Genomic DNA, 25,717 nt, shown 5'->3' on the forward strand with positions numbered 1-25,717 from the left:
AAAAATCTTCATATGAAAGGTTGTAAGAATTAAGGGTGGGGGCGGGTGGGGGGGGGGGGGAGAAATAAGGAAACTTTGAAACTCCTAGATCTATCATTCAGTATGAAACGCAGAAAACATTTTGTCCTCCACCCAGTTGGGGTAGGTCCAGTAGTGTTTCAATCAATGAAGACAGCTAGAATTTTTACACAACCAGGTTAAGTGAAGGAGGACAGGAAAGCAAAGGGCCTTGAATGACATGACATCCACCCAACTAAGAACACAGACCTTGACATCCACAATCAAAGGCATATGAATAAAAATAAAACATAAAACCAATATTCCCCCTACATACAAAGGCATTTTCAATTGTCCTCAACCCAATCACACCTAACATACTTCTCCTGAGGGAACTCCTAAAAATAGTTAATATTTTAGCTGTAGCTCTACAATCTAACCCTCCCCAGGAATATTTTTAGCTTCTCTCACAGAAAAAAAAAAAAAATTGCTAAGTCCAGACATGGGAAAAATTAGTATCATGAGATCAGGGACAGAAGAAACTGGTATTCAGAGCATACCAAATCCCATGTCAAACATTCGATCTGCTTCATCAAATACAAGGTAAGAGACTCTCTGAAGATTGGTAGCTTTCTTCTTCACATGATCAATCAGTCGACCCTATGAGACCCAGAAAATGAATAGTAAATATAATTAAAGGCATTTACAACAACTTTCTAGAGCTGCGTTCCTGGCAAAAGTATTAATATGTCTTAGACTATAACAGACCCTGGTCCGACAGCCCTGACAAAGCCTAAAAAACCCCAGAAATTTTGAAAACTCCATTAGATTCTTCCTTTACATTGTGATTTAAATTGTGGGAAAATGGCCAGAACACTTTTTGTGAGGCATTCTGAAATGACCTAATTTAAAACCTTACTGATGGGCTTTAATGTTTAGACTACTCTTCTAGACAGCCTGACTATACTTTGAATGCCTTTCTGATTCTTGATGCTCTCAGTGACCTCATCCATTTTCTAGGAGAACATAAGAAAACTTATTTTAAATAAAGGGGAATTTGTAGCTATCCTATATAATAAAAGCCTAATAATATGCAAATGGTCTGAATGACGGAATGACCAGTTGGCAGGGGGCGGGGCTGGTGAGCAGGTGGCACCAGGCCAGACAAGGCAGGTGCCAGCAGGCAGAGGGAGGGGACGGTAATGGGGGGGGGGGGGGAGCGGAGGGGCTGCCACTCACTGGCTGGAGCCGTTCCCCGATCGACCTGTGGGTCACCTCCCGCAGAGGGAGGCCAGATTGAAGCTTAGGCCCACTCCCCTCCCCTGTATCAGTTGGACATCCCCCAAGGGCTCCTGGGTGCAGGTCAGGCTGAAGGACACCCACTCCCCCGCCCCCCCCTCCCCGCCCCGGCAAGTGCACCAGGCCTCTCGTTAATATATAGATCAGAGAATCTTAATGGACTGCTATTTTAGTCAATTAATCAAAATTAAACCAATGCCATGGGCCAGTGGTCGGCAAGCTCATTAGTCAACAGAGCCAAATATGAACAGTACTTCTTCAAAATAGACTCGCCCAGGCCGAAAACCGACTTCTGTGCATGGGCCACGAAGTTTCAATCGCACTGTACGCGTGCCCGCACGTGGTATTTTGTGGAAGAGCCACACTCAAGGGGCCAAAGAGCCGCATGTGGCTTGCGAGCCGCAGTTTGCCAACCATGGCCATAGGCTGTGACTCATCAGAGTATTCTCTACCATGCTCTAACACATTTTAGGGGGAATTCCCTCTAATAACTAACCACTTTTCCATACAAAGAGAGGCCGAGAAGCCATTAAATCCAAGACATACTTACTGGGGTACACACAACAATCTCTGCCCCTTCCTGAAGGGCCTTGGCCTGCTCCCACATGCTTCCTCCTCCATACACGGCCACTGATCGAAGATTATATGCTTTTCCAAACCGCTTACATTCTGCATGGATCTAAAAAGTTGTGGACATAATGACACATTAACAAACTCTGACAAAAACCTTTGTCACAACAAAAAAGGGAGTTATAGAACACACTCAGAATAAATGTCAGAAAATAAAGTGCTAGAAAATACTTAAACAATTCTCATAGCCTTTTAAAAAGTCTTAAAAGAGTAGTTTTTCAAAGGAAAGTATGTATTTGGTCATATAGAAAGTATATAACAATATTATCCAAAAGTTTCCTGGTAGCTCAATGTAAATGTATTTAATGCCACTGAATTGCACATTTACAAATGGTTAAAATGGGAAATTTGATGTGTATTTTATCACAATTGAAAAAGAAGTTTCCTGTAATTCTACCCACTTAACTGGTTGGTCCCTTGCTAGTTCACATTTGCAAGGAGGCATTCCATACAAAGCACATACCTGCTGGCAAAGCTCCCTCGTAGGACACACAATCACTGCAATTGGTCCATCACCTGGTTCCAGTTCCTTCTGGTCCATTATATGAATCAGCATGGGCCAGATAAAGGCAGCAGTTTTTCCACTGCCTGTTTTGGCAATACCAATCATGTCTCTTCCACTTAATGCCACAGGCACACCCTAGAGAAAAACAAAATATATCCACTTTCAACCTTCTATTGTGAAGATGTTTTGAAGGAAATTCTGGGGAAGGAGTAAATGACTATTAATGACATGCATTTTCACTGGAACAAAATTATCCTGGGCTATGCATGCCAACTATGGAATAACAAAAAATACATGGCATTCCCCTAAACTTCTTGATTTGGAAGAAATATTTATCATTCTCTTCATATGGATCAGCCACCACTTACAAAATATGAATGACTTCATTCTGCTTAAAATATAGAAATAAAAAAATTGTAATTTATAAGTATGTTACTAAAATTTTTAAGATCTTGTCCCCTTAAGAAGGTACAGACTGCCCCATCCACATACATAAAATTCTCAATTTTGGTGTAGGAATGAATCTGGTATATAAATGTGAAAAAGAAGGTACTACTTTCAGTTACAATGAGAATTTTCAGGTCACAGCCAAAGGGATCCTAGTCACTGACGAGTACTAAATTTGTCCACAGAAATCTTTATTTTTTATTTTATCCTCAACCGAGGACATGACTGGAGGGGGGGGGGGCACACATAAAAATATCGATGTGAGAGAAAAACACCGATCAGTTGCCTTCTGTACACACCCTGACCTTGATGGGGGGAGGAGGAAGAGGGATCGAACCCGCAACCTGGGTATGTGTTCTGACGGGGAATTGAACTGGCAACCTTTTGGTTCACAGAATGACACTCAACCAGAAATCTCTGACCGGGCCACACATAACCTTTTTTATTAGACTCTTTATTTCATGTACGTCTTCCCTCCTCTCCCCTTATTTAGGGCAAAGGTCGAAGACGAAGCTACAGAGGGAATATATGGATACATTCTACCCATGTCAATACAGTTCTGTACTAATCAGTGTGTTTTGTTTTTTAAATTGATTTTAGGGAGAGGGAGACGGAGTGGGAGAGAGGGTGAGAGGGAGAGGGAGAAACATCAGGAATTGAACCCACAACCTGAGTATGTGCCCTGATGGGGAATCAAACTTGCCACCTTTTGATGTACAGGACGATGCTCCAACCAATTTGAGCCACACTGGCCAGGGCTGCACTAACTAGTGTTTTATTGATTTGACTTGTTTGTAAAATAAACACAGTCACTGACTATCATTCTACTTCATTTTCCTATCAGTATGCTTTACTTACCTGGCACTGTATTGGAGTGGGCTGTGTGTATTCAGATTTCCGAATCTGGTGCATAAGTTGTTCATCAAACCCGAAATGAGCAAAACTGCTTCCTGGTCTAGGAGGTGCAGCACCAGAGACCTAGAGGTAAAGACAACTCCCAGGAATGATTTGTACTTCAAAATCAATAGCACTGGAAGTTCAACAATATTTACCTGAACCTAGCATTTAGCTTGAATATAATGTGAAAATGTACGCCTGTAGCCAAAAGCAATGCTGTTAAAAAGGTAAGAAAATAACAGATCTAAAACCTTATATAAAAGACTCCAGGATAAATATTCCTGAGATAAATGTCATGATTTAAAATGATTAAGTGCCTAGATATCTCTTTAATAAAAATTAATCTTCTGTAAGAAATTAAAAAATCATTGTTCAATTCATTGAAAAATGTCATTTTATTTTTTACCATTTTGCATAACTATTAGCCAGATGGTAGAAAAAAATAAAAGTTGCTCTTAAAATAAAATAAAGAGTGCAAATGAGCTCTAGATATGGTATGCCTTTGTAACCCACTGGTTACAAAGATACCTGCCATCTCCATGTTTAGTCATGCTTGAGGAGTTAATTCTCCACTTAGTGATGGTCCAGACACTGTCAAGCACTACACTGTACCCAGGTAAAGAACAAAGCTTATAGTTTCCATGTTGATTCCAACAGTGATAACCTCTCAGTGCTTCCTCTGGTGATGCTATCTATTTCTAATCAGGATTTTGCGTAAAAGATATTTTTTTTTTTTGGGGGGGGGGGTACTTTTGGCAAATAGACACACATATATACACTGTCAGAAAACAGAAGTTCAAATATCACATAACAACTGGTAAGGCATAGGCCAAAAAGCTGTCCACACCAGAGTAGATATCACCGTATTACCTGTGTGTTTCACTTTACTAACATCTAGCAGCACCCTAAACAACATGGCCAATGTATAACCTAAACTTTTTGGGTGGGCAATTTACACTATTACTGTGAAATTAGTGCACTCATGTTTTTAAAAGGTGTTAATTTCTTCTAATTGAAAAACACACACACAACTGTGCTGTATGTAATTTGAGAAGCAAGTGTATCTTAATTTTGAAATATTCTGACTTTATGTATTGATCACATCTACTGATCTTGTCTTCTCTTCCTGAAGGTGACTCCTACCATTCATTTCTAGCCCACCAAACACAGTTCTCAAAACACTATTCGTTGGAGAAATACTTGATTAATTTTAAGAGTGCAATGACATATTGATCCATACAACATACGAAGTTGACTGAACACATTTAGCATTCATGTGTGTCACATGCAAGAAGAATACAATCCTATCTTCGAAGAGCTGGAAGACTAATACAATAAAAACAAGACACATGAGCCCAAGGGATATAATTATTGCTCTAACAAAGACAGTCCAGAGACCATTAGAAAAGAAATTCAAGATTAAGAATATCTAGCTTAATGGTTGAACTTACCCGAAGATTGAGCTTATGCCGGAGATCTATTAGCTGCTGTGGGGTGAGGTTTGTTATCTCTTCATGCTCATTGTAAAAATTTTTTTCAAATGGTGGATAGTCAATCTGCAGGTCCAATTATTCAAAGTTAGTCTAGAATTCAAGAGTCAATCCTGTAAGTTTGACTTTAATGCAAAATAACCTTTTACAAATATTACACAAGTAAAGCCATATCAGAGAACAAAGGAATTCACTTATTCATGACAAACATCCCCAAAGTACAACTAGTACCATTCCCTAATCCCATTTTCAATATAAACACCAACCTGCTTTCTAAAGAGACACATAAGAGCACACTTCAGCAATAGCTGGTTTGGCTCAGTAAATAGAGCACTGGCCTGCAGACTGAAGGGTCCCAGGTTCAATTCCAGTCAAGGGCACACACCTGGACTGTGGGCTCGATCCCCAGGAGGGGGTGTGCGGGAGGCAGCCGATCAATGATTCTCATCATTGATGTTTCTCTCTCCCTCTCCCTTCCTCTCTGAAATCAATAAAAATATATTTAAAAAAAAAAAAACCCACAAAAAACACACACCACACTCCAGGGGAGTGAAGGGTGGAAGCAGAGTAGAGGGGGTCAAGGGGGGGAAGGGGACATATGTAATACTTTAAAAAATAATAAAAAAAAGATTTTTAACAACTTTGATGAAGACTAAGGAATTTACAATGCCAAAGGCTTCAGATTTTAAAAGAAAATAGTCCACCCTATAACATTTAAATGTTTTGGAGTAAGCTGTTCACTCACTTAGCTCTAAGCATTTAAAAATATTTCTAATATTTCCTTTGGGGACAGATCTGTGTGTAGAGGAAGTTCTATTCTTTTTAAAAACATGGAACTGTTTACATAACTTTTAAAAAAGGAATGACCAAGCACTTCCAATTCCAAGAAGGGAAGAAGTAATTTCTGCTACTCTTCACTGCTTACTGTACTAATAATACAAAACCGAAGCAAACCACCACATATGAATTTGGTTAAATGATTTTCTTTTTGACAACATGGTATGTCCACAATAAACTTAAGGAGAATCTTCTAAATCTTTACTAGGTGGTCGAAAACTTCCTAATTCTGGACACAGCCTAATTATCTCTCTATAGCACTGTTAACAAAAAGCCTTACAGTTTGCCTTTTAGGCAGGAACTTTTGTTATGAGACCCACAATGCTGCTGCACATAATAGAGTCTTTACCCATTTCCTTTAGTTCTCTTTATCAGAATGGAAGCTCCATGAGCAAGAATTTTTATTTTTGTTCACAAATTTTACATATAAACATGTAAATTTTTATATTAAGAAACAGAATGAGAAGAAAGCTACTTTTCAGTAGAAGGGATATCCTTCCTTTACTTCTGGTCTCTCCTGGCAGACTACCCATTACATAAGAAGAACTGGGAATACCCCAGGATGACGAAGTTTGAGCACTTTGTCAAAGATTTTTTTATTAGATGATTATTTCAAGTACTTGTATGTTTTTCCTTATTGAATTTTCACTCTTTATCATGGATAGTTCTTCCTAGATCAGATTCAAGTATTTCGTTTCATCTGTCACATGTAAAATACGAAGGCATTATGTGACAGCATTTATGCAAAAGGAAACATTTAGAAAACTGAATAGACCGGTGGTTCTCAAACTTTTTAGCTTCAGGTACCCTTTACACTTAACAAAACTAGATATGTGGGTTATATCTATTGATATGTACTGTGTTAAAATTAAAGTAAAAAATTTTAAAATTGCCGAAACCGGTTTGGCTCAGTGGATAGAGCGTTGGCCTGCGGACTGAAAGGTCCCAGGTTCGATTCCAGTCAAGGGCATGTACTTGGGTTGCGGGCACATCCCCAGTGGGAGATGTGCAGGAGGCAGCTGATCGATGTTTCTCTCTCATCGATGTTTCTAACTTTCTATCTCTCTCTCTTCCTCTCTGTGAAAAATCAATAAAATATATTTTTAAAAAAATTTTTAAAAATTTATTAATTCATTTAAAAAATAACAACGACCCGACCAGCATGGCTCAGTGGTTGAGCATTGACAGTCCGATTCCTGGTCAAGGCAACTGCCCTGGTGGTGGACTTGATACCTAATGTAAGGGGTATAGGAGGTAGCTGATCAATGATTCTCTCTCATCACTAATATTTCTCTCTTCCTTCCTCTCTGAAATCAATAAAAATAGATTTTTAAAAAATTTACAATAAACCCATTACACTTTAACATAAATGCTTTAATAAAAATAAGTTTTGACAACATTGTTTTACATTTTTAGAAATCTCTTTAATGTCTGACAAAAGAAAATGGTTGCTTTCAGCCCAGGAAAAAATCTGGCTCCTCAGAGATATGTGATTGGAAAAGGGAATTAAGTATTTATTAACAGCCTTTGCAGATTGTTGTGGATTTTTACTCTTCCTCAATTCTATACTAAAACTTGACAAGAGGTCATTTCTTACAGGTTATTTTCACTGCGTAATCTGAAATCATATCATGAACTTTTACATTCTGTTACATTATAACCAATGAATCTAACGTATACACTTTGAATGGGAATCTTTATTCATGCATGATTTTATAACATCATGGACTGGCCATTTTGAAAACACTGGTTTACTGAGGTAGTATGCAGATGATTCAAATGGTAAAATTTCATTATAAACACCTATTTTTAAAATCAGTTATTACCATCAATTTCATTACAACAGACTTTACATATAAGAAAGCTGACAAGCTCACTGTGATGAATATGTTTCCAAAATTCTAAGTTTTGTTTGAAAGTTTAAGTTTCTAACCTTGGCAATAAACACTTGTAATTGTTTTCCTTAAAGTGCCATTCATTTTCTCAAGTAAAAACAATATTCCATGAGAAAAATAGCTAGTTCAACTCACAACTCCAATACCTAAATGCTTTATTCTATTAATATATTTTTATTGATTTCAGATAGGAAGGGAGAGGGAGAGAGAGATGGAAACATCAATGATGAGACAGAATCATTGATTGGCTGCCTCCTGTACATCCCCTACTGGGGAATGAGCCTACAACCTGGGCATGTGCCCTTGACGGGAATCGAACCTGGGACCCTTCAATCCGCAGGACTATGATCTATCCACGGAGTCAAACCAGCTAAGGCAAATGCTTTATTCTTACTTTCCATTGTTTGACACAGAAAAAAGGACATGTAACGTAAGATCAAGATTTAGTAAATAATAATTTCTACTGTTTCAAAGGTATTATTTTTAAAATATATATTTTTATTGATTTCAGAAAGGATGGGGGAGAGGTAGAAACATCAATCATAAGAGATAATCATTAACTGGCTGCCTCCTGCACGCCCACCACTGAGGCTTACGCCTGCAACCCAGGCATGTGCCCTGACTGGGAATCGAACCGTGGGCTCCTGGTTCATAGGTTGATGCGCAACCACTGAGCCACATCAGCTGGGCTGTTTCAAAGATATTCTTAAGTGAAGCTGGCTTTTTTTTTTTTTAAACTGTGATAGTCTAGTACAGTGGTTCTCAACCTTGGCTGCACATAAGAATCACCTGGGAATCATTTTAAAATCCTGATTTCTGGGCCTCATCCTCTGGAAATTCTGTTTCGTTGTTATGGGGTGGGGCCACAACATTAGTAACAAAGAAACCGAATTTCCGGAGGATGAGGCCCAGAAATCAGAATTTTAAAAAGATTCCCAGGTGATTCTAATGTGCAGCCAAGGTTGAGAACCACTGGTCTAGCAGGAAAGAGTATACTGACTACAAGAACAGTTGGTATCACTGTCTTTTTAAATTCTCACCTGAGCATATATTTTCCATTGATTTTTTAGAAAGAGTGGAAGGGAGTGAGGTGGGGAAGAGTGGGAGGAAAGAGAGAAACATTGACGTGAAAGAGACCGGGGCTGGAGATTGAGCCTGCAACTGTGATATGTGCATTCAAACAGGAATTGAACCTGCGACCCTTTGGTCCAGGGGTTGACACTAACCACTGAGCAATCGGCCAGGGATAGTTACTACTGTTGATTCATGCTAAGGTGTTAGAATAGTTTTATCTAACATTGATTTTAAGCACTGATACAAATGCTGACACAGTAAACAAAAAGCAAAAATCTTAACATTATGAAAATTCTTTGACTGTAGAATCCCTGAAAAGATCATTCCAGGAATCCTTGGGCCACACTTGAGAACCATTGTTCTAGATCTAGAATCACTAGGGTATCAAAGGTCTAGTCTGATGTTTAACCTCGATGAAATATGATTTTTTTTCAAGTGAATATACGGATATCCTCATTTCCTTTTCCTGATTTAAGGAACCTGTAATTCCTGGTACCCCTTTGAAAGAACAGTCTCTTATCTGCTCCATATCTGTGAGAAATAAAGGTTTACAGCAATTATAAAATAAATGCAGGCCTAACAGTCCATTTTGAAAGGAAGATGGGTAAGTGATCTCACAGAACACCAGTGGTCCACAGACCACCGGTTGGCGACCACTGGTCTAGAAAAGAAGTACAATTTATTGAAAAAAAATTCTTCACATATAATCGAATGTGAACAAGCAATTCAGCTGTACCTTGAACAACATAGGCTATAAAGCCTCAATCACTCAGTTACTTTTTGTTTCAACCACTTGGCAGAGCTGACAAGATCCCCAAGAACAAATATTCTTACGACATAAGGAGTATAAATCAGGAGTACTCAGATATTGAGTACTCAGATATTTTTAACACTGAAGAAACTATTGGCTTGAAACAAGAATCAGATTCATCAAAAAACATCATACCTCTGAATGATCAATGGGAGGAAGAGGATCAATGATTTTTTTGGAAGGTGCAATTGGATTTCCATCACTATCATATTCCAAATTATCTTCCTCTTCCTCTTGAACCACACCAGCAGTTGGGTTCTCTGCCATGTACCGAAAATAAGCTTCCTGCAGGAAAGCACAAGAACATAATCATACCAAGTACAACTGGGAACATTTCTGCTCCTGTAATTAGTGCACACTGCGTACCAGATAATTGCAGTTTAAATACCTACCAAGTAAGAAGACTTTTACTAGCAATGATTCCTTTAACAATAGCAGTACTTGGAGGGACAATCAGAAGAAATGAGTGAGACAGTTAGTACTACAAAATGATTTAACTGAACAGAAGACTTACAAATCTGTCTGTTGCACAGCGTTCCTGGGGTGGGGTGTCTACCTACCCTGCCCAGAGCTGTGGGAACACATGCTGTGGCTTTACCGATCCAATTTTAGAAGGTGCCACTAATTAGAAGGGTCATAAACCTGGAAAGGGCTACTGCTCACTTTGGTTCCCTTCTCACCATCCCATAACTGACCAATGAGAAAAAAAATACTAAAGGACAGTCATTAATGTTCCATCTTGAAATATAAAAATCACAAACAGAACCCCTAGAAAGAGGTAGAGGTTGGATGTTGCTAGAGGCCTCAGAAGATCCCATACTACTCTACTTCTTGATTTATGAGAATACACATTAGGTTGGATTGTAAAAAATCAAGCTGAATAAAGCTCCTATTTGTTTCTGACGTCATAGTTGATCAAAAGTTCCATCTTCAACATGGAGGAAGGCCATGTTAATCTTTGTATTACCAACTGGTCACACATGTAGAAAAGGAGCAAGTCAAATGACATTCCCTGCTGAGTATCAGGAATGGCCATTTCAGTGAAGGCAAGCTCTCGCTTGTCCTCCGTGTAGACTTTGGGGTAAACATAAAAGATAGAAATCTGCATAGGAACTCACTTGGTCATCTTCCTCTTCAATGTCATCTCGAATACCCCTGGAAAAACAAGCGGAGAAACAAACTTCCCTGCAAATGTTCCACATACCCAGCTCCATACTTATAGCAGATTAGTGTTGAACTCCATACAGCACAGGAATTCTCAACACTAATAACAACAAAGCAGCAATAAGCACACTGAAAACTATCCATCCATCATACATGTGTAATTTCACTCTATATGTGGCAGTTTGCATTTCTTTTGAATGGGGTGCTAGGGTACCCCTAGAAACATCAATTACTAACGAGGTATAAGGAGTAAAAAACGTCTGAAGATATATACCCAAGGACCCTAGTCTTGTCAATCCCATACAACAAATACCAAGCAGTTGTGAAAAGCATTTTATATTAAAAAAAAAAAAAAATCCTGCTTTTGGTACACTAAAATAGGTCACAATTTTCTTAATGTCCCCTAGCTCTGGAGTAACTGCATTCAGCTATAGAATACTTAGAGACAGAAAAAAAATTAAATCAATTCTTGGTAAGTTTGAGACTAAAACTCCTAAGCAGTTCACCTAGAGAAGGGGTAAACGTCCCTTTGCTGACTCTATCAGGAGCTTTAGAAAGTGTGGTTGCTTAGTTCCCACAACCATCTCTTTCTAATCAACCATTTCTGTCTAATCTAGAGCACTTACTCTTCCTAAGGCAAGCTACACCGCCAGTGGAGGCTTACTGAAAGAGGATGAACACACAGTAAGCACCAAAGAGAGGGCTGAACCTCCATATGGCACAGGAACCTTGGAGAGGGCCTGAAACACTGATTACCAAGCAGAGGGAAAAGTCCAACCATGCCTACTTTTGTCTGGTAGCAAAAACTTTAAGAGGAGTGTATTCAGCAAGGGACAGAGGAAAACTCATTTTTCCAGAAAATAATGTATTTCAAGTTCTGACTCATTGCTAAAGCATGGTGTAACTCCTTAAATAAAAATTAGACTGTTATTTATTAACAATATACATAGTTTTTAAATGGCATAATCACCATTACTTCTCATAATCAACCCTATAGGCATTACCTGTTTTTTTATTAATTATGGAACAAAACTCAGAACAGTGAACCCAAACTTTATTAATCATGCGCTCTTAACTCCAACTGTAACTCATTCTTGAGTTTACTAAAACCAAAACCAAATAATGAACAAAAACTACAGAACATCAAATACCATTTTACCAAAAAAAAAGCTAATTACTGCAAATTTAAAGACTTTTGTCATTTCTACTATCTGCAGAAATGTTATTCAAGATACAGGGGTAAACTTCAAGTCAAGAATCTATGTATTTTATTTTTTCCTCTATAAATTTTAAGAGATATAGGTTTTGCAATAGTTGATTTTTATATAATCTTTGTGAGGGAGAAGAAAACAACTTACTTTACGTTTTTCTTTTCCTTGTCCTTTTCTTCAAGCCTCTTCATGTCTCTTGCTGCCTGATCCTAATGAAACAAAAGGATGTATACAATCATAGCAACTAAAAAAGAAATTTCTTTACAAAGAATTTTTAGATTCAAACAAATGCCATCATACTTTTAGCTATGCATTCTGACAATTGAATTTGGATGCAATCAAACTACATTTTGACAATTTTCCAGAGAAATACCCAAATGTTATAAAACCTTGGCTATACATCATGTGGATGACTTTTACTTGCAATTTATAACATGCATAGAAAAATTAGTAAAAATGCTTGCTCACTTTTTTTTTTTTAAGTTAATGAACTTATTAGTGGCTGTAAAAGACCTTAAACTTAGGCAAATCAGGCTTTCTCAAGGTGCAGCGTAAGAAAATTTGCTTCACATTATCATTGGGGATAGTAAAAAATGCAGATTTCTGGATCTGGCTGAGGAAAGGTTGCTGTCAATCCAAGTTTAGAAGTTGACACTGATTAGAAGGGTCACAATTTTGTCCCTAGTGGACTTTTGGTGATGTCTATAGACATTTTTGATCATCCAACTTGGGGGCAAGAGGAGGAGTGAAGGAGAGGTCTTTAGTAATATCTAGTGAATAAAGGCCACAGATGCTGCTAAACATCCAACAATGCACAGAACAGTCACTACAACAAAGAATGACTGAGCCCCAATAGTTGTGGGGCTCAACACCCTGCTCCAAACCTCCTAGATCAGAATCCTTGTGGATAGAGTAAATTGCATGTAGTTTTCCCATTTTCCACAGGCACATTCTTATACAAATAAAATTTATAATCACTGATCTAAATTAATTCTTTGTTTTATGCGTGAATATCAAGGTTAGAAAAATTAAATTTTCGCAAAGTTAAACACGTTCTGCACAAGTTTTTTATTATAAAGTAACATGAATTTTTCTGACTTCTTTCATTTAAAAAATGCCAGTGTAAAAAATCTGGCATCCTATTTAATCAAGTGGTCCTGACAAAGAGAAATTATTTTTAAAAGAAATATTATAGCCCTACCAGGGGTCCTCAAACTTTTTAAACAGGGGGCCAGTTCACTGTCCCTCAGACCGTTGGAGGGCTGGACTATAGTTTAAAAAGAAACTATGAACAAATTCCTATGCACACTGCACATATCTTATTTTGAAGTAAAAAAACAAAACGGAAACAAATACAATAATTGTATTTGCATGTGGCCCACAGGCCGTAGTTTAAGGACCCCTGCAACCAGTTTGGTTCAGTGGATGGAGGATTGGCCTGCAGACTCAAGGGTCCCAGGTTCGATTCTGGTCAAGGGCATGTACCTTGGTTGCGGGCACATACCCAGTAGGGAGTGTACAGGAGGCAGCTGATCGATGTTTCTCTCTCATCGATGTTTCTAACTCTCTATCCCTCTCCCTTCTTCTCTGTAAAAATCAATAAAAATATATTTAAAAAAATATATATTTAAAAAAATATATATTTAATACACAATCTATTTTTCAAGGGATTGAGCCACATGTAAGATATACAGGGTGGGGCAAAAAGTAGGTTTACAGTTGTATGTGAAACAGACTATTCTTGTATTATTATTAGTTATTGCATTATTTTCCATACGGACAACTGTAAATCTACTTTGGATCCACCTGCATTTAAGGCTATAATTAAAGTGAAGACGACATAAATAATGTAACATAAGAAATGGCTGGCAAACACTTATAGAACATATTTGTTAAGCCCACATAAACCCTTTTTTGAAACACTCGCTAAAAATAAATCCTCACATGACTGAGAAGAGAAAAACAAAAATCATACCTCAAAAAGTAAAATAAGCCCTGACCGGTTTGGCTCAGTGGATAGAGCGTCGGCCTGCGGACTGAAAGGTCCCAGGTTCGATTCTGGTCAAGGGCATGGTGCCTTGGTTGCGGGCACATCCCCAGTAGGAGGTGTGCAGGAGGCAGCTAATTGATGTTTCTCTCTCATCGATGTTTCTAACTCTCTATTCCTCTCCCTTCCTCGCTGTAAAAAAATCAATAAAATATATATTTTTTAAAAAGTAAAATAAAATCCTCATTTTGAGTTCAATCATAGAAAAATTTATACTGAAGATCAGTATACTTTGGCAACAACACTTTCTCCAAGATCAGACAATATCCAATCTCTGTCCTAAACCCAGTAAGACCCTTTTAGATACACCACCAGAAAATATTCAGAATGATACCATATCAAAAAGATTTAATCTCGCCAAAACCGGTTTGGCTCAGTGGATAGAGCGTCGGCCTGCGGACTGAAAGGTCCCAGGTTCGACTCCGGTCAAGGGCATGTGCCTTGGTTACGGGCACATCCCCAGTGGGAGATGTGCAGGAGGCGACTGATCGATGTTTCTCTCCCATCGATGTTTCTAACTCTCTATATCTCTCCCTTCCTCTCTGTGAAAAATCAATAAAATATATTTAAAAAAAAAAAAAAAAGATTTAATCTCCAAATTGCTTCAACTACTTGAAATGCCAAGCAACTGAATCTAGGCCATGCTTGGATACTCCCACTCAAAAAGGGTGATGACAGCTTGCACTACCAAAAATCAAATCTAAATTTAAACCTAGAAAATAAAGAGCTGATTTTTCTTCTAATTCATCACTAAGGATATCTCAAGAAATAATGAGAAATAAACTCCTTTGAGAAATGTCCATATCTGAAGGTTATATACATATATAAAGATATCTCAAACATGAAAAACCATTTATTGCCTTTACTTCTAGAGAGAATCATTTAATATATTTACTAACTTGCTACCATGATGCAAAAGCACATCTATGTTCTGAATAGTTTTGGTTGGTGTTAGACGCTCATTTTATTATTATACTTTTGTACGTGTTTAAAATTTTTCTTAGTAACAAGTAAATAAATAAAAAGAAAAATCAGAGATGGGGAAAAAAAGGACAAAATGCAAAATCATAAGAGCCTAGTAAGAAGAATTTTATGGAGTAGCCAGAAGTTTCAATTTCTACAGGGAAGTCATGAATGTTGGTGATAATGTTGGTAGTAAGAAATACTAAACATTAAAAGTAGAGAATACAAAATTTGTGATTTTAGCAAGTTCCTTAAATGTAACTGCCTTAAATATGTATTTAATAAAATATAGGTTGAATGAGATGTTCATTCCGCTTAAGAATATACCAAGAACTATTAAAACAAAACACACACAAAAATGTTGAGCTACTACGTTCAAGGTTTACAGGGCAAGTGGAAGTATAGTTAAGAAACTGGAGTAAAAGAACAAAATTCTCCCCCAAAAAGGTCAGAAAACAAATTCTGAATGAGGACTGAAGCGCTAGGTTACTTTGGGCTATTTCTAATTACTGAGAATTTTAACAAAACAGAGTTGATACTTGCTTCCACTTCAGCCATGAATGCCTCCAAGGGGTCATCATCGCTGTCAGAATCTGCTGGCTTGGAACGGAATTGCTGGCGGGTAGGGGAGTTTTCAGCAGGAATGTAAGGTAAATCAACATTGCTAGAGTCTTCTTCCTCATCTTCAAAGTATCTGAAAATTAAGATGTGTGACTGGTAAAGTGAATGTTTAGTTTGGGGTCAATGAATCTTTCATTTAACAGAAATGTTTATTATGATACATGTTACTATTGAGAGATTTAAACTACACAGGTCAAATTAGAGACCTTCAGGCTTTGTCTAAAGACTTCAGTATTACTTATTAATGAAAAAAGTCACAGCAGATTCTCCATTTCAATAGCGTCTGTTCAAATCAATTTCCAGTTCTGTTAGGTTTTCAGTACAAATTTAGTATATTATTGTTGAATAGATACAGCAAATATAAAGAATGTATGCTATGGGAAAAATTACTTTCAAATGAAATATTAAAAACCTCTAAAATTTTCTTATAATCCTTTAAAATTTAATTAATAAATCTGGAGTAACTGCAGATTTTTTTAATCCTTTAATCCTTAGAGACATATTCATAAGGGTAGGGACTTCCATCAGAAGTTCTGGGCTATTTCCTGAGGACCAACAGAAAACTTCTAGAACAGTGGTTCTCAACCTGTGGGTCGCGACCCCTTGGGGGTCGAATGATCCTTTCACAGGGGTCGCCTAAGACCATCGGAAAACACATATTTTCGATGGTCTTAGGAACCGAGACACAGCTCCTCTGTCTCCAGGCGGGTCCATCTACATGCAGATACGCCCACATACGAGTACACGGCATGATGACACCATCGCGCCAACCCCATCACATACACCCTGTACAAATACAGGTGTATGTGACAAGGCTGGCACCATAATGTACTTATGCGGACCAGTCACACATGTGTAAAGAGCAGCTACTGTGTAGAGAGCAGCTGCTGTGTTGAAAGCAGCTACTCTGTTAAAAGCAGCAGTACTGGAGGTAAAACGACACTTCATGAATTATAATTACTGGGTAAATGTAAAGTCATCAACTACTGCAAAAAAAAAAAAAATCTGTACCACGGGAACTTAATCTGGATGCTGATTGGTCTTTTTATATTCAGCTGTGGTTGATGTGAATACTGCCCCCTTGTGATAGTAAAAGGTATGTAAAAAAAACAACAACACAATGGTAAATCATAGGAAACTTTAATGAAGTGAATTGACTGAACTATGCCATGTATCATCTTTTGTATTATTAAAGTTACTGTTATATATTATTTTCATCTGCAAACCATCCCATGACAATGGATCGTGTAGAGAAGAACGTTAAGAAAATATAGTGAGAAAAAAATAGTGAGGATTTTTTTACTTTACAGTTTTACCTCAATAATTATAGCAGGAATTGAGAAACTTGCAATGTGTTATTTGTTGTGAAGTTCTATCAGCCAAATCTATGAAGCCAAACAAACTAAAACGCCATTTTGATAGCGAGCATCAGGGCTTTGCCGGCAAGGATACCAACTATTTTAGAAGCAAAGCTGATGGACTCAAGAAAGCCAGACTTGACACTGGTGGCAAGTACCACAAACAAAATGTAGCAGCCGTTGAAGCTTCATATTTGGTGGCACTCAGAATCGCCAGAGCTATGAAATCTCACACCACTGCTGAGGATTTACTGTTGCCAGCGGCCAAAGGCATTGTTTTGAGTTATGATTGGAGAGACAAATTTGTTACAGAATTGAGTGCAATTTCCTTATCTAACGACACTGTCCACAGAAGAATAGATGACATGTCTGCTGATATTCTTGATCAGGTAATCCAGGAAATTAAATCTGCTCCACTTCCAATATTTAATATCCAGCTTGATGAATCTACAGACGTTGCAAATTGTTCAGCTACTGGTTTACGTGAGGTATATTAATGATGGCGACTTTAAAGATGAGTTTCTTTTTTGCAAACCTCTTGAAACGACAACTACTGCACGTGATGTATTTAACACAGTTGGTTCATTTCTGAAAGAGTATAAGATCTCCTGGGAAAAGGTTTGTGGTGTTTGCACAGATGGTGCTCCAGCTATGCTAGGATGTCGATCTGGATTTCAACGTTTGGTATGGAATGAGTCACCAAAAATCATCACTATGATTCATTGGCAAATATTAGCAATAAAGACGCTGCCACCAGAGTTACAAGAAGTAATGAAAAGTGTCATAAGTTGTGTCAATTTTGTAAAGGCGAGCACTTTAAACCGTCGACTGTTTTCGCAACTGTGCAACAAGTTGGATGCGCCGAACAATGCTCTGCTATTTCACCCTGAAGTGAGATGGTCGAGAGGAAAAATTTTAAAACGTGTTTTTGAGCTTCGTGATGAACTCAAAACGTTTTTTAATCAGAAAGCAAGACCACAATTCGAAGCACTTTTCAGCAATAAAAGTAAACTGCAGAAAATAGCTTACTTGGTTGCCATCTTGAATGAGTTAAATTTATCACTGCAAGGACCAAATGCAACATGCCTCGATTTGTCTGAAAAGATCCTATCATTCCAAATGAAACTTCAGCTTTGGCAAAAAAAAGAGATGAAAATAAAATTTACATGTTGCCTACCTTATCTGCTTTCTTTGAGGAACATGACATTGAACCAGACAAAAGGATTACGATAATTTCTGTGAAAGAACACTTGCACATACTTGCAGGCGAAATTTCATCGTACTTTCCAAATCTGACAGCCCATTTGCACTTGCCAGAAGCCCACTCACAAAGTTGAAGATGTTCCTGAGACATCACAAGAGGAGTTCACTGAACTCATTAACAACAATGCAGTGAGAACTGATTTCTTTATAATGCCAGTTACAAAATTCTGGATCAAGTGTTTGCAGTCATATCCTGTTCTGAGACTGTGTTGCGCCTTCTTCTTCCAACAACATATCTTTGTGAAACAGGGTTTTCCAGCTTGTTGGTTATCAAGTCTAAATACAGAAGTAGACTTGTTGTGGAAGATGATCTTCGTTGTGCTCTTACAAAGACTGCCCCAAGAATTTCTGATCTGGTGAGAAAGAAGCAATCTCAACCTTTGCACTGATGTTGGCTTTTTATGCACACTGTCGCAACATGTAGCAATGTAGTTTACTGTTGTTATATTAAGACTGTTACCCATGCTACACCATGCTTCAAGCCAGAATTTCATTTATTTGTAATCAGAAATAAATATTTCACAATATATAATTACATATTGTTTTTGTGATTAATCACTATGCTTTAATTATGTTCAATTTGTAGCAATGAAAATACATCCTGCATGTCAGATATTTACATTACGATTCATAACAGTAGCAAAATTACAATTATGAAGTAGCAACGAAAATAATTTTATGGTTGGGGGGGTCACCACAACATGAGGAACTGTATTAAAGGGTTGCAGCATTAGGAAGGTTGAGAACCACTGTTCTAGAATTGAAAATAAATTCTCAATCCGAAACCATTCATCATACTACTTAAGTATTCAGAAACGACAACTTCAAAGTCGGGAGAAAATATCACTTTATCACTAACAAAAATCCCAGAAAAGGATACAGCTCTTTATAAACTAAACCAAAACAAAAACATTATTTATGCCTTACCTCAAAATTAAACATATAACCAAATATTTAATAAATTTAAATATAGTATGATTATATCACAAATATAATTGTAAATTTAAATAGCTGCAGCTTAAAATTTTAAAGCACTTCAAGTCTTTATAGGAATTACTTTAAAAGCTTTTATGTGACACACGCACGTGTGCATATTCACTTATATAGGTTTCATTTAACTAAAGAACTGGTAAATTGCTCTCTAGAATAATGATTCTTTGCTGAACTTTAAACACTTACTTCTATATTGAATTCCTGAATAACATAGCAGCAGCATGTACTTAAAAAAAGCTGATCTTGAGAAGTATTTTCGTTAAAAAAACAAACAAAAAACCTCAGTGTCACTCAACCAGGTAAGAAATTAAGAGATTTCTTTAGACTCAGCAAAGACAGAAATTATAATCTATAGCAGTTCTCAACCTGTGGGTTGCGACCTCTTTGCTGGTCGAACGACCCTTTCATAGGGTCACCTAAGACCATCCTGCGTATCAGATATTTACATTACAATTCATAACAGTAGCAACATTACAGTTATGAAGTAGCAACGAAAATAATTTTATGGAAGGAAACCAAGATGGCGGTATAGGTAAACACCAGAAATTGCTGCCTCGCACAATTACTTCAAAAATACAACTGAAAGATAAAACAGACATCATCCAGAACTACAGGAAGGCTGGCTGAGTGGAAATTCTACAACTAGAAGGAAAGAGAAAAGCATACCGAGACTCAGAGGAGGTGTGATGTGGAAGTAAAGTGCAGAGGCACGAGGCGCACGCGGAAAGGGCTGTCGGCTGAGGACACGGTTGTCTTTTTCAATCAGGAGGGAGTCTCAAGCTCCCGACTGCTCTGAACTCCAGTCCCGGGTGAGTCTCTGGGGACACAGGCTCATACGGGGAGAAACTGGACTGTCTGGCATGGGTCGGACCTCGAGGGCGGCTTTCTCTCAGAGGTGCTTGCAGCGATTACCAGGACACTGAGAAGCAGGGCCTCTTAGGGCAGGACTGAGGAGCAGCCATAGCTGCTTGCTCTGCCCTGTTGATCCCTGGGGCCCCGCCCCACACAAGCTGTGCGCCGGCTTTTGCATATGAAATGCCTGGCCCTTTGCAATCTGAAAATTACCTAACCAACTGCAGCTGGCCAAAGGCCCCACAGCAGCTTGCATTCCTTCACAGCTGAGCTCCTGCAGGGTAGTCTCAGGCAGAGGCTAAATTAGCAACTCCTTAGAGATCCAAGAGCCAGTGTACCCAGTGGTCAGAGTGGGACCATCCAATTACAACTCCTCAGATCCATAAGGGAAACACTCAGGGGGCAGACTCAGTGAGCACCAAAGCCCCACTGAAGCAAGTCTTGCCCCAGAAGGGTGTCTCCAGCACATAAGTTCTCCCACTGCAGACACAGCTGATTCTCACAGACAACTGGCCTGGAGGTCAATTCCTCCCAGTGATACCTACAACAATCAAGGCTTAACTATAACAAGACTGTGCACAATGCCCTGTCTGGTTTGGCTCAGTGGATAGAGCGTCGGCCTGCGGACTGAAGGGTCCCAGGTTCGATTCCAGTCAAGGGCATGTACCTTGGTTGCGGGCACATCCCCAGTGGGGGGTGAGCAGAAGGCAGCTGATCGATGTTTCTCTTCTCTCTCATCGATGTTTCTAACTCTCTATCCCTCTCCCTTCCTCTCTGTAAAAAAATCAATAAAAAATATATTAAAAAAAAAAATTTAAAAAAAGACTGTGCACAAAGCCCACAAGGGGGTGCACCAAGAGTGTCCACCTCAGGTAATTGGGGAGGCTGAGCCACTGGGCCCTAAAGGACACCTAGCACAGAAAGCCACTCTATCAACACAGGGAAGCATAAAAAATGCGGAGACAAAGAAACAGGTCACAAATGACAGAAATGGAGGAAAGCAAACTACTGGATATAGAGTTCAAAACCACACTTTTAAGGTTTTTCAAGAATTTTCTAGAAACCGCCGATAAACTTAGTGAGACACTCAAGAAATCTAGTGAGACCACCGATAAATTTAATGAGATCCTCAATAAGTCTAGTGAGACCCTCAAGGTTGTGAAAAAGGACCAACTAGAAATTAAGAATACACTGACTGAAATAAAGAATATTATACAGACTTTCAACAGCAGACTAGAGGATTGCAAGAATCAAGTCAAAGATCTGAAATATGAAGAAGCAAAAAACACCTAATTGGAAAAACAAAGAGAAAAAAGAATCCAAAAATATGAAGATAGTGTAAGGAGCCTTTGGGACAACTTCAAGCGTACCAACATCTGAATTATAGGGGTACCAGAAGAAGAGAGAGAGTAAGATATTGAAAACCTATTTGAAGAAATAATGACAGAAAACTTCCCCTACCTGGTGAAAGAAATGGACTTACAAGTCCAGGAAGCACAGAGAACCCCAAACAAAAGGAATCCAAAGAGGACCACACCAAGACACATCATAATTAAAATGCCAAGAGCAAAAGACAAAGAGAGAATCTTAAAAGCAGCAAGAGAAAGACAGTCAGTTACCTACAAGGGAGTTACCCATACGACTGTCAGCTGATTTCTCAACAGAAACTTTGCAGGCCAGAAGGGAGTGGCAAGAAATATTCAAAGTGATGAATGCCAAGAACCTACAACCAAGATTACTTTATCCAGCAAAGCTATCATTCAGAATTGAAGGTCAGATAAAGAGCTTCACAGATAAGGAAAAGCTAAAGGAGTTCATTACCACCAAACCAGTATTAAATGAAATGCTGAAAGGTATCCTTTAAGAAGAGGAGGAAGAAGAAAATGGTACAGATACAAATTATGAACAACAAATACACATCAACAAGTGAATCTAAAAATCAAGTGAATAAATAATCGGATGAACAGAATAAACTGGTGATTATAATAGAATCAGGAGCATAGAAAGGGAATGGACTGACTATTCTTGGGGGGGAAAGGGTGTGGGGGATGCGGGAAGAGACTGGACAAAAATCGTACACCTATGGATGAGGACAGTGGTGGGGGGTAAGGGCAGAGGGTGGGGTGGGAACCGGGTGGAGGGGAGCTATGGGGGGAAAAAAGAGGAACAACTGTAATAACCTGAACAATAAAGATTTAATTAAAAAATAAAATAAATAATGGACTTGAAGACAGAAAAAAAAATAAAAAAATAATTTTATGGTTGGGTCACAACCTGAGGAACTGTATTTAAAGGGCCAGAAGGTTAAGAACCACTGATCTATAGGAATTAGAACTCAAAACCCATCTTTTTATAATAACTACCTTATTAGAGTTAAAAAAAGATAACTGCTAAATATGTTTCCTGAGAACTGTGGGCAAAAATCTGAGATTTTTTTTCTACCACTATTAAGATTTTTTTATTTTAATTTAAATTCTTTATTGTTTAAAGTATTATATAAAACTATTAAGAACTTAAAACATAACAGCTTTAAGAACTCGGGTGTTGAGGCAAACTGTATCCCATCCCTACGTTCTGACAATAGCCTGTGTTTACAAAACAATTTATATGATGCCAATAAAAGACTTCAGTAAAGAACATAAAAAACAACAACACGTGAATTATTTAAAATCTCTTTAGCCATATTTAGGTCTCATTGGCCTCAAATCTTTTTTGGAACAAGTAAAGGTACAAGTAAGCACACAAGTATTTTTCCTTACAAATGAGTAAACTCGACAATTTAACTTATTAGCAACAACTCAGTGAGATAATCAATTTTAGAAGTTATTATTCTGGAAACAAAGTGTTTCTTTGCCTTAATTTCTGTTGATGGAATGAATTATCTCAAAGCCCAACCTTTGTTAAATTATCAGAAGTTACCACTTACGCATTCTCTTCATCAAAATTGGCCCGTTTAGATCCAATTTTATAGAAAGAAGGGAGCTGTGGTGGAGTTGACTTCCCAAATCCAGAAGAAGAGCTGGTTGCCCCAAAGGCACTGTGGGACTGTTGTGGGAGTTTTGGTTCTTCCTTCTTTCCAGCACTAATGGCAAAACCTCCAAAGCCAAATCCCCTTTTAGTGCCAGGGCCACCTTTATTCCAGTTCATGGTGTCAATGATTGATCTGTTAGGAACAAGATACATTAATAGAAAATTAACTTTATAAAGTAAATAGCCATTGACTTTATGTCTCTCCCAACCTCTACCAACAATTTCATACTCAACTTGTGCCTCTCAATTAACTTTAACTTTATACTTCAGATATGCAGTCTGCTAACTTCAATGAAATGGTCACGTTTTCTAAAACACTGAAGAAATTTTTATTTTATTGGACTCTCAATCTAAATGGGATGCAACATTTAATATCACCCCCTTTAAAAGGATTTGATTGCTAATTTAATATTTGTTAAGCTGCAAAAATACTCCTAAGACAACTAATACTTTGGAAGATCAATTGAAAAGACTTAAGCTCTTAAATTTTATCCTCAAGAGGTTTACAGTCTACCAGGAAAACAGACAAAAAAAAAAAAACACACAAAAGCCACTAAAACAATCTACAATTAATGTAATGCTTGCTATAACAGAGACTGAGGTGCTATCAGCAATGCTGTCCCAAAATTAATGATTTTCCTCTGGTAATAAAACCTCGAAGACTCAAAGAATCAAAATTTAAAAAATAGTAATTTGTAGAAATTACCTGTTATTATCTCTGAAGGGTACTTGTGAACCATGCATTTATTTAGCAAATGCACACTAGAACACTAACTAGGAAGAAACCCCTATTCATTGATATGTTGCCTTATGTGTTCAGTTAATCCTATGATTAAGGATTACAAAGAAATTTCCTGAGCTTCAATTCAATCAAATTAAAAACAATATTTTATAGCATCTTATTAGTCTTGGCTCAAAAAAAAATGTTTTTATATACATAAGCTTCCTAAGTTTTGTAGAAAAGCAGGAAGCTCAGAAAGCATAAAGGAACAAAATTTAAAACTACCTGAAATTTCCTCTCCCAGATATGTAACTTTGTTGATCTCTTTTGCTATGTATTCTACTCTATTTTTGTTGTTGTTGCTAATCCTCACTCTAGGATAGTTTTCCATTGACTTTTAGAGAGAGTGGAAGGGAGGGGGAAAGACAGAGAGAAACATCTATATGAGAGAGACACATTGATTGGTTGCCTTCAGCACAGGACAGGTATCTAAGGTATGCAACTAAGGATGTGCCCTTAACAGGGATCCAACTCAGGACCCTTCAGGTTGAAGGCCAAAGCTCTATCCACTGAGCCAAACCGGCGAGAGCTCTCCACTAGTTTTTAAGTTGTATACGCACACACATACAATTTGAAACAAAATAAAATCATACTGTACATTTAGTTACTGATTTCCTCACCTAATGATACACTATGAACATCTTTGAATATCAATAAATAAATATATTTCTCTACTACTGTTTTATAATGTTGTGAAACATCATATAGCTATATCTTTGTGTACCCTGATTTCGTTAGGATCCTTTTTTAAAATGTAATTGCTTAGTCAAAGGGAAAATGCATTCTAATTTAAAAAATGTTTAATTACAACTTACATTTATGGAAAAGTGTCCATTACACATTAAGTCAAATAAAAAGGGCATAGAACAAGGTGGACGATATGATTCAACATAATTCAACGTGAAAGCATGTGTAACATATCCAGAGATAGCTGGAGGGCTGTTAATCAAAATGTTAACTGCATTACTTGATTTTTACTTTCATGTTTGTATTAAAGTTTACAACTAATAATAAAAATTAAAATACTTATAATGGGCTCTGAAGCAAGTGTAGAAAGAGTTCCAAAAATGGCTCTTTATGATGACAGACCAAGAACAACATGCTCTACTTTTCTGCTTCTCTTCCCCTCCCCCATATATCTTACAGGTTTTGTTAGAAGCATAGCACTTAGTTCAGTTTTAGTATTAAATTTGATTTATGCTATGCCAATCTTCAACCTTAGGCCACTCTTAGTTCCACAGATGGGTCAAAGTTTGATTCCTGGTTCTGGGTGCATGGGGGAGGGGGGTAGAGGGGGTAACAATCCATTTTTCTCTCTCTGGAATCAGTGAAAAACATATCCTAAGGTCTTTTTTTTTTTAAAAAAAAGGAAAATAAGAGCTGACTATATTAGTATCATTTTGATAAAAACTAAAATATAAACAGCTGCACTCCTCCATGAATTATACTCAATTATTACAAAAGAATCTAAGTCAGATCTTTTCACTCCTCTGCTCAAAACCCTCAGATGGTTCCCATCTCCAGCACAGCAAAAGTGAAATCCTCACAATAG

General features: G+C 37.7%; 1 protein-coding gene across 5 annotated transcripts in view; it reads right to left on the reverse strand.

The window, feature by feature from the left end:
• The window catches only part of DDX42 (DEAD-box helicase 42), a 36,032-nt gene that overhangs the window by 8,272 nt on the left and 2,043 nt on the right, over nucleotides 1-25,717 (reverse strand). For 4 of the 5 annotated variants that reach the window (XM_036340015.1, XM_036340017.1, XM_036340014.1 and 1 more), the window contains 10 exons: nucleotides 23,281-23,517; nucleotides 15,811-15,961; nucleotides 12,405-12,466; nucleotides 11,001-11,037; nucleotides 10,018-10,167; nucleotides 5,227-5,331; nucleotides 3,737-3,856; nucleotides 2,390-2,566; nucleotides 1,847-1,975; nucleotides 558-657 (listed from right to left, as the gene is read on the reverse strand). In XM_036340015.1, the coding sequence (XP_036195908.1) occupies nucleotides 558-657; nucleotides 1,847-1,975; nucleotides 2,390-2,566; nucleotides 3,737-3,856; nucleotides 5,227-5,331; nucleotides 10,018-10,167; nucleotides 11,001-11,037; nucleotides 12,405-12,466; nucleotides 15,811-15,961; nucleotides 23,281-23,501 (1,252 nt within the window). In that variant the 5' untranslated portion in view covers nucleotides 23,502-23,517. Of the gene's footprint in view, nucleotides 1-557; nucleotides 658-1,846; nucleotides 1,976-2,389; nucleotides 2,567-3,736; nucleotides 3,857-5,226; nucleotides 5,332-10,017; nucleotides 10,168-11,000; nucleotides 11,038-12,404; nucleotides 12,467-15,810; nucleotides 15,962-23,280; nucleotides 23,518-25,717 lie in introns of those variants that run through there. The other variant, XM_036340018.1, reaches the window with a different exon arrangement.

This window comes from Myotis myotis, unplaced genomic scaffold (assembly GCF_014108235.1).
Source record: "Myotis myotis isolate mMyoMyo1 unplaced genomic scaffold, mMyoMyo1.p scaffold_m19_p_17, whole genome shotgun sequence".
Classification (NCBI taxonomy): Eukaryota; Metazoa; Chordata; class Mammalia; order Chiroptera; family Vespertilionidae; genus Myotis; species Myotis myotis.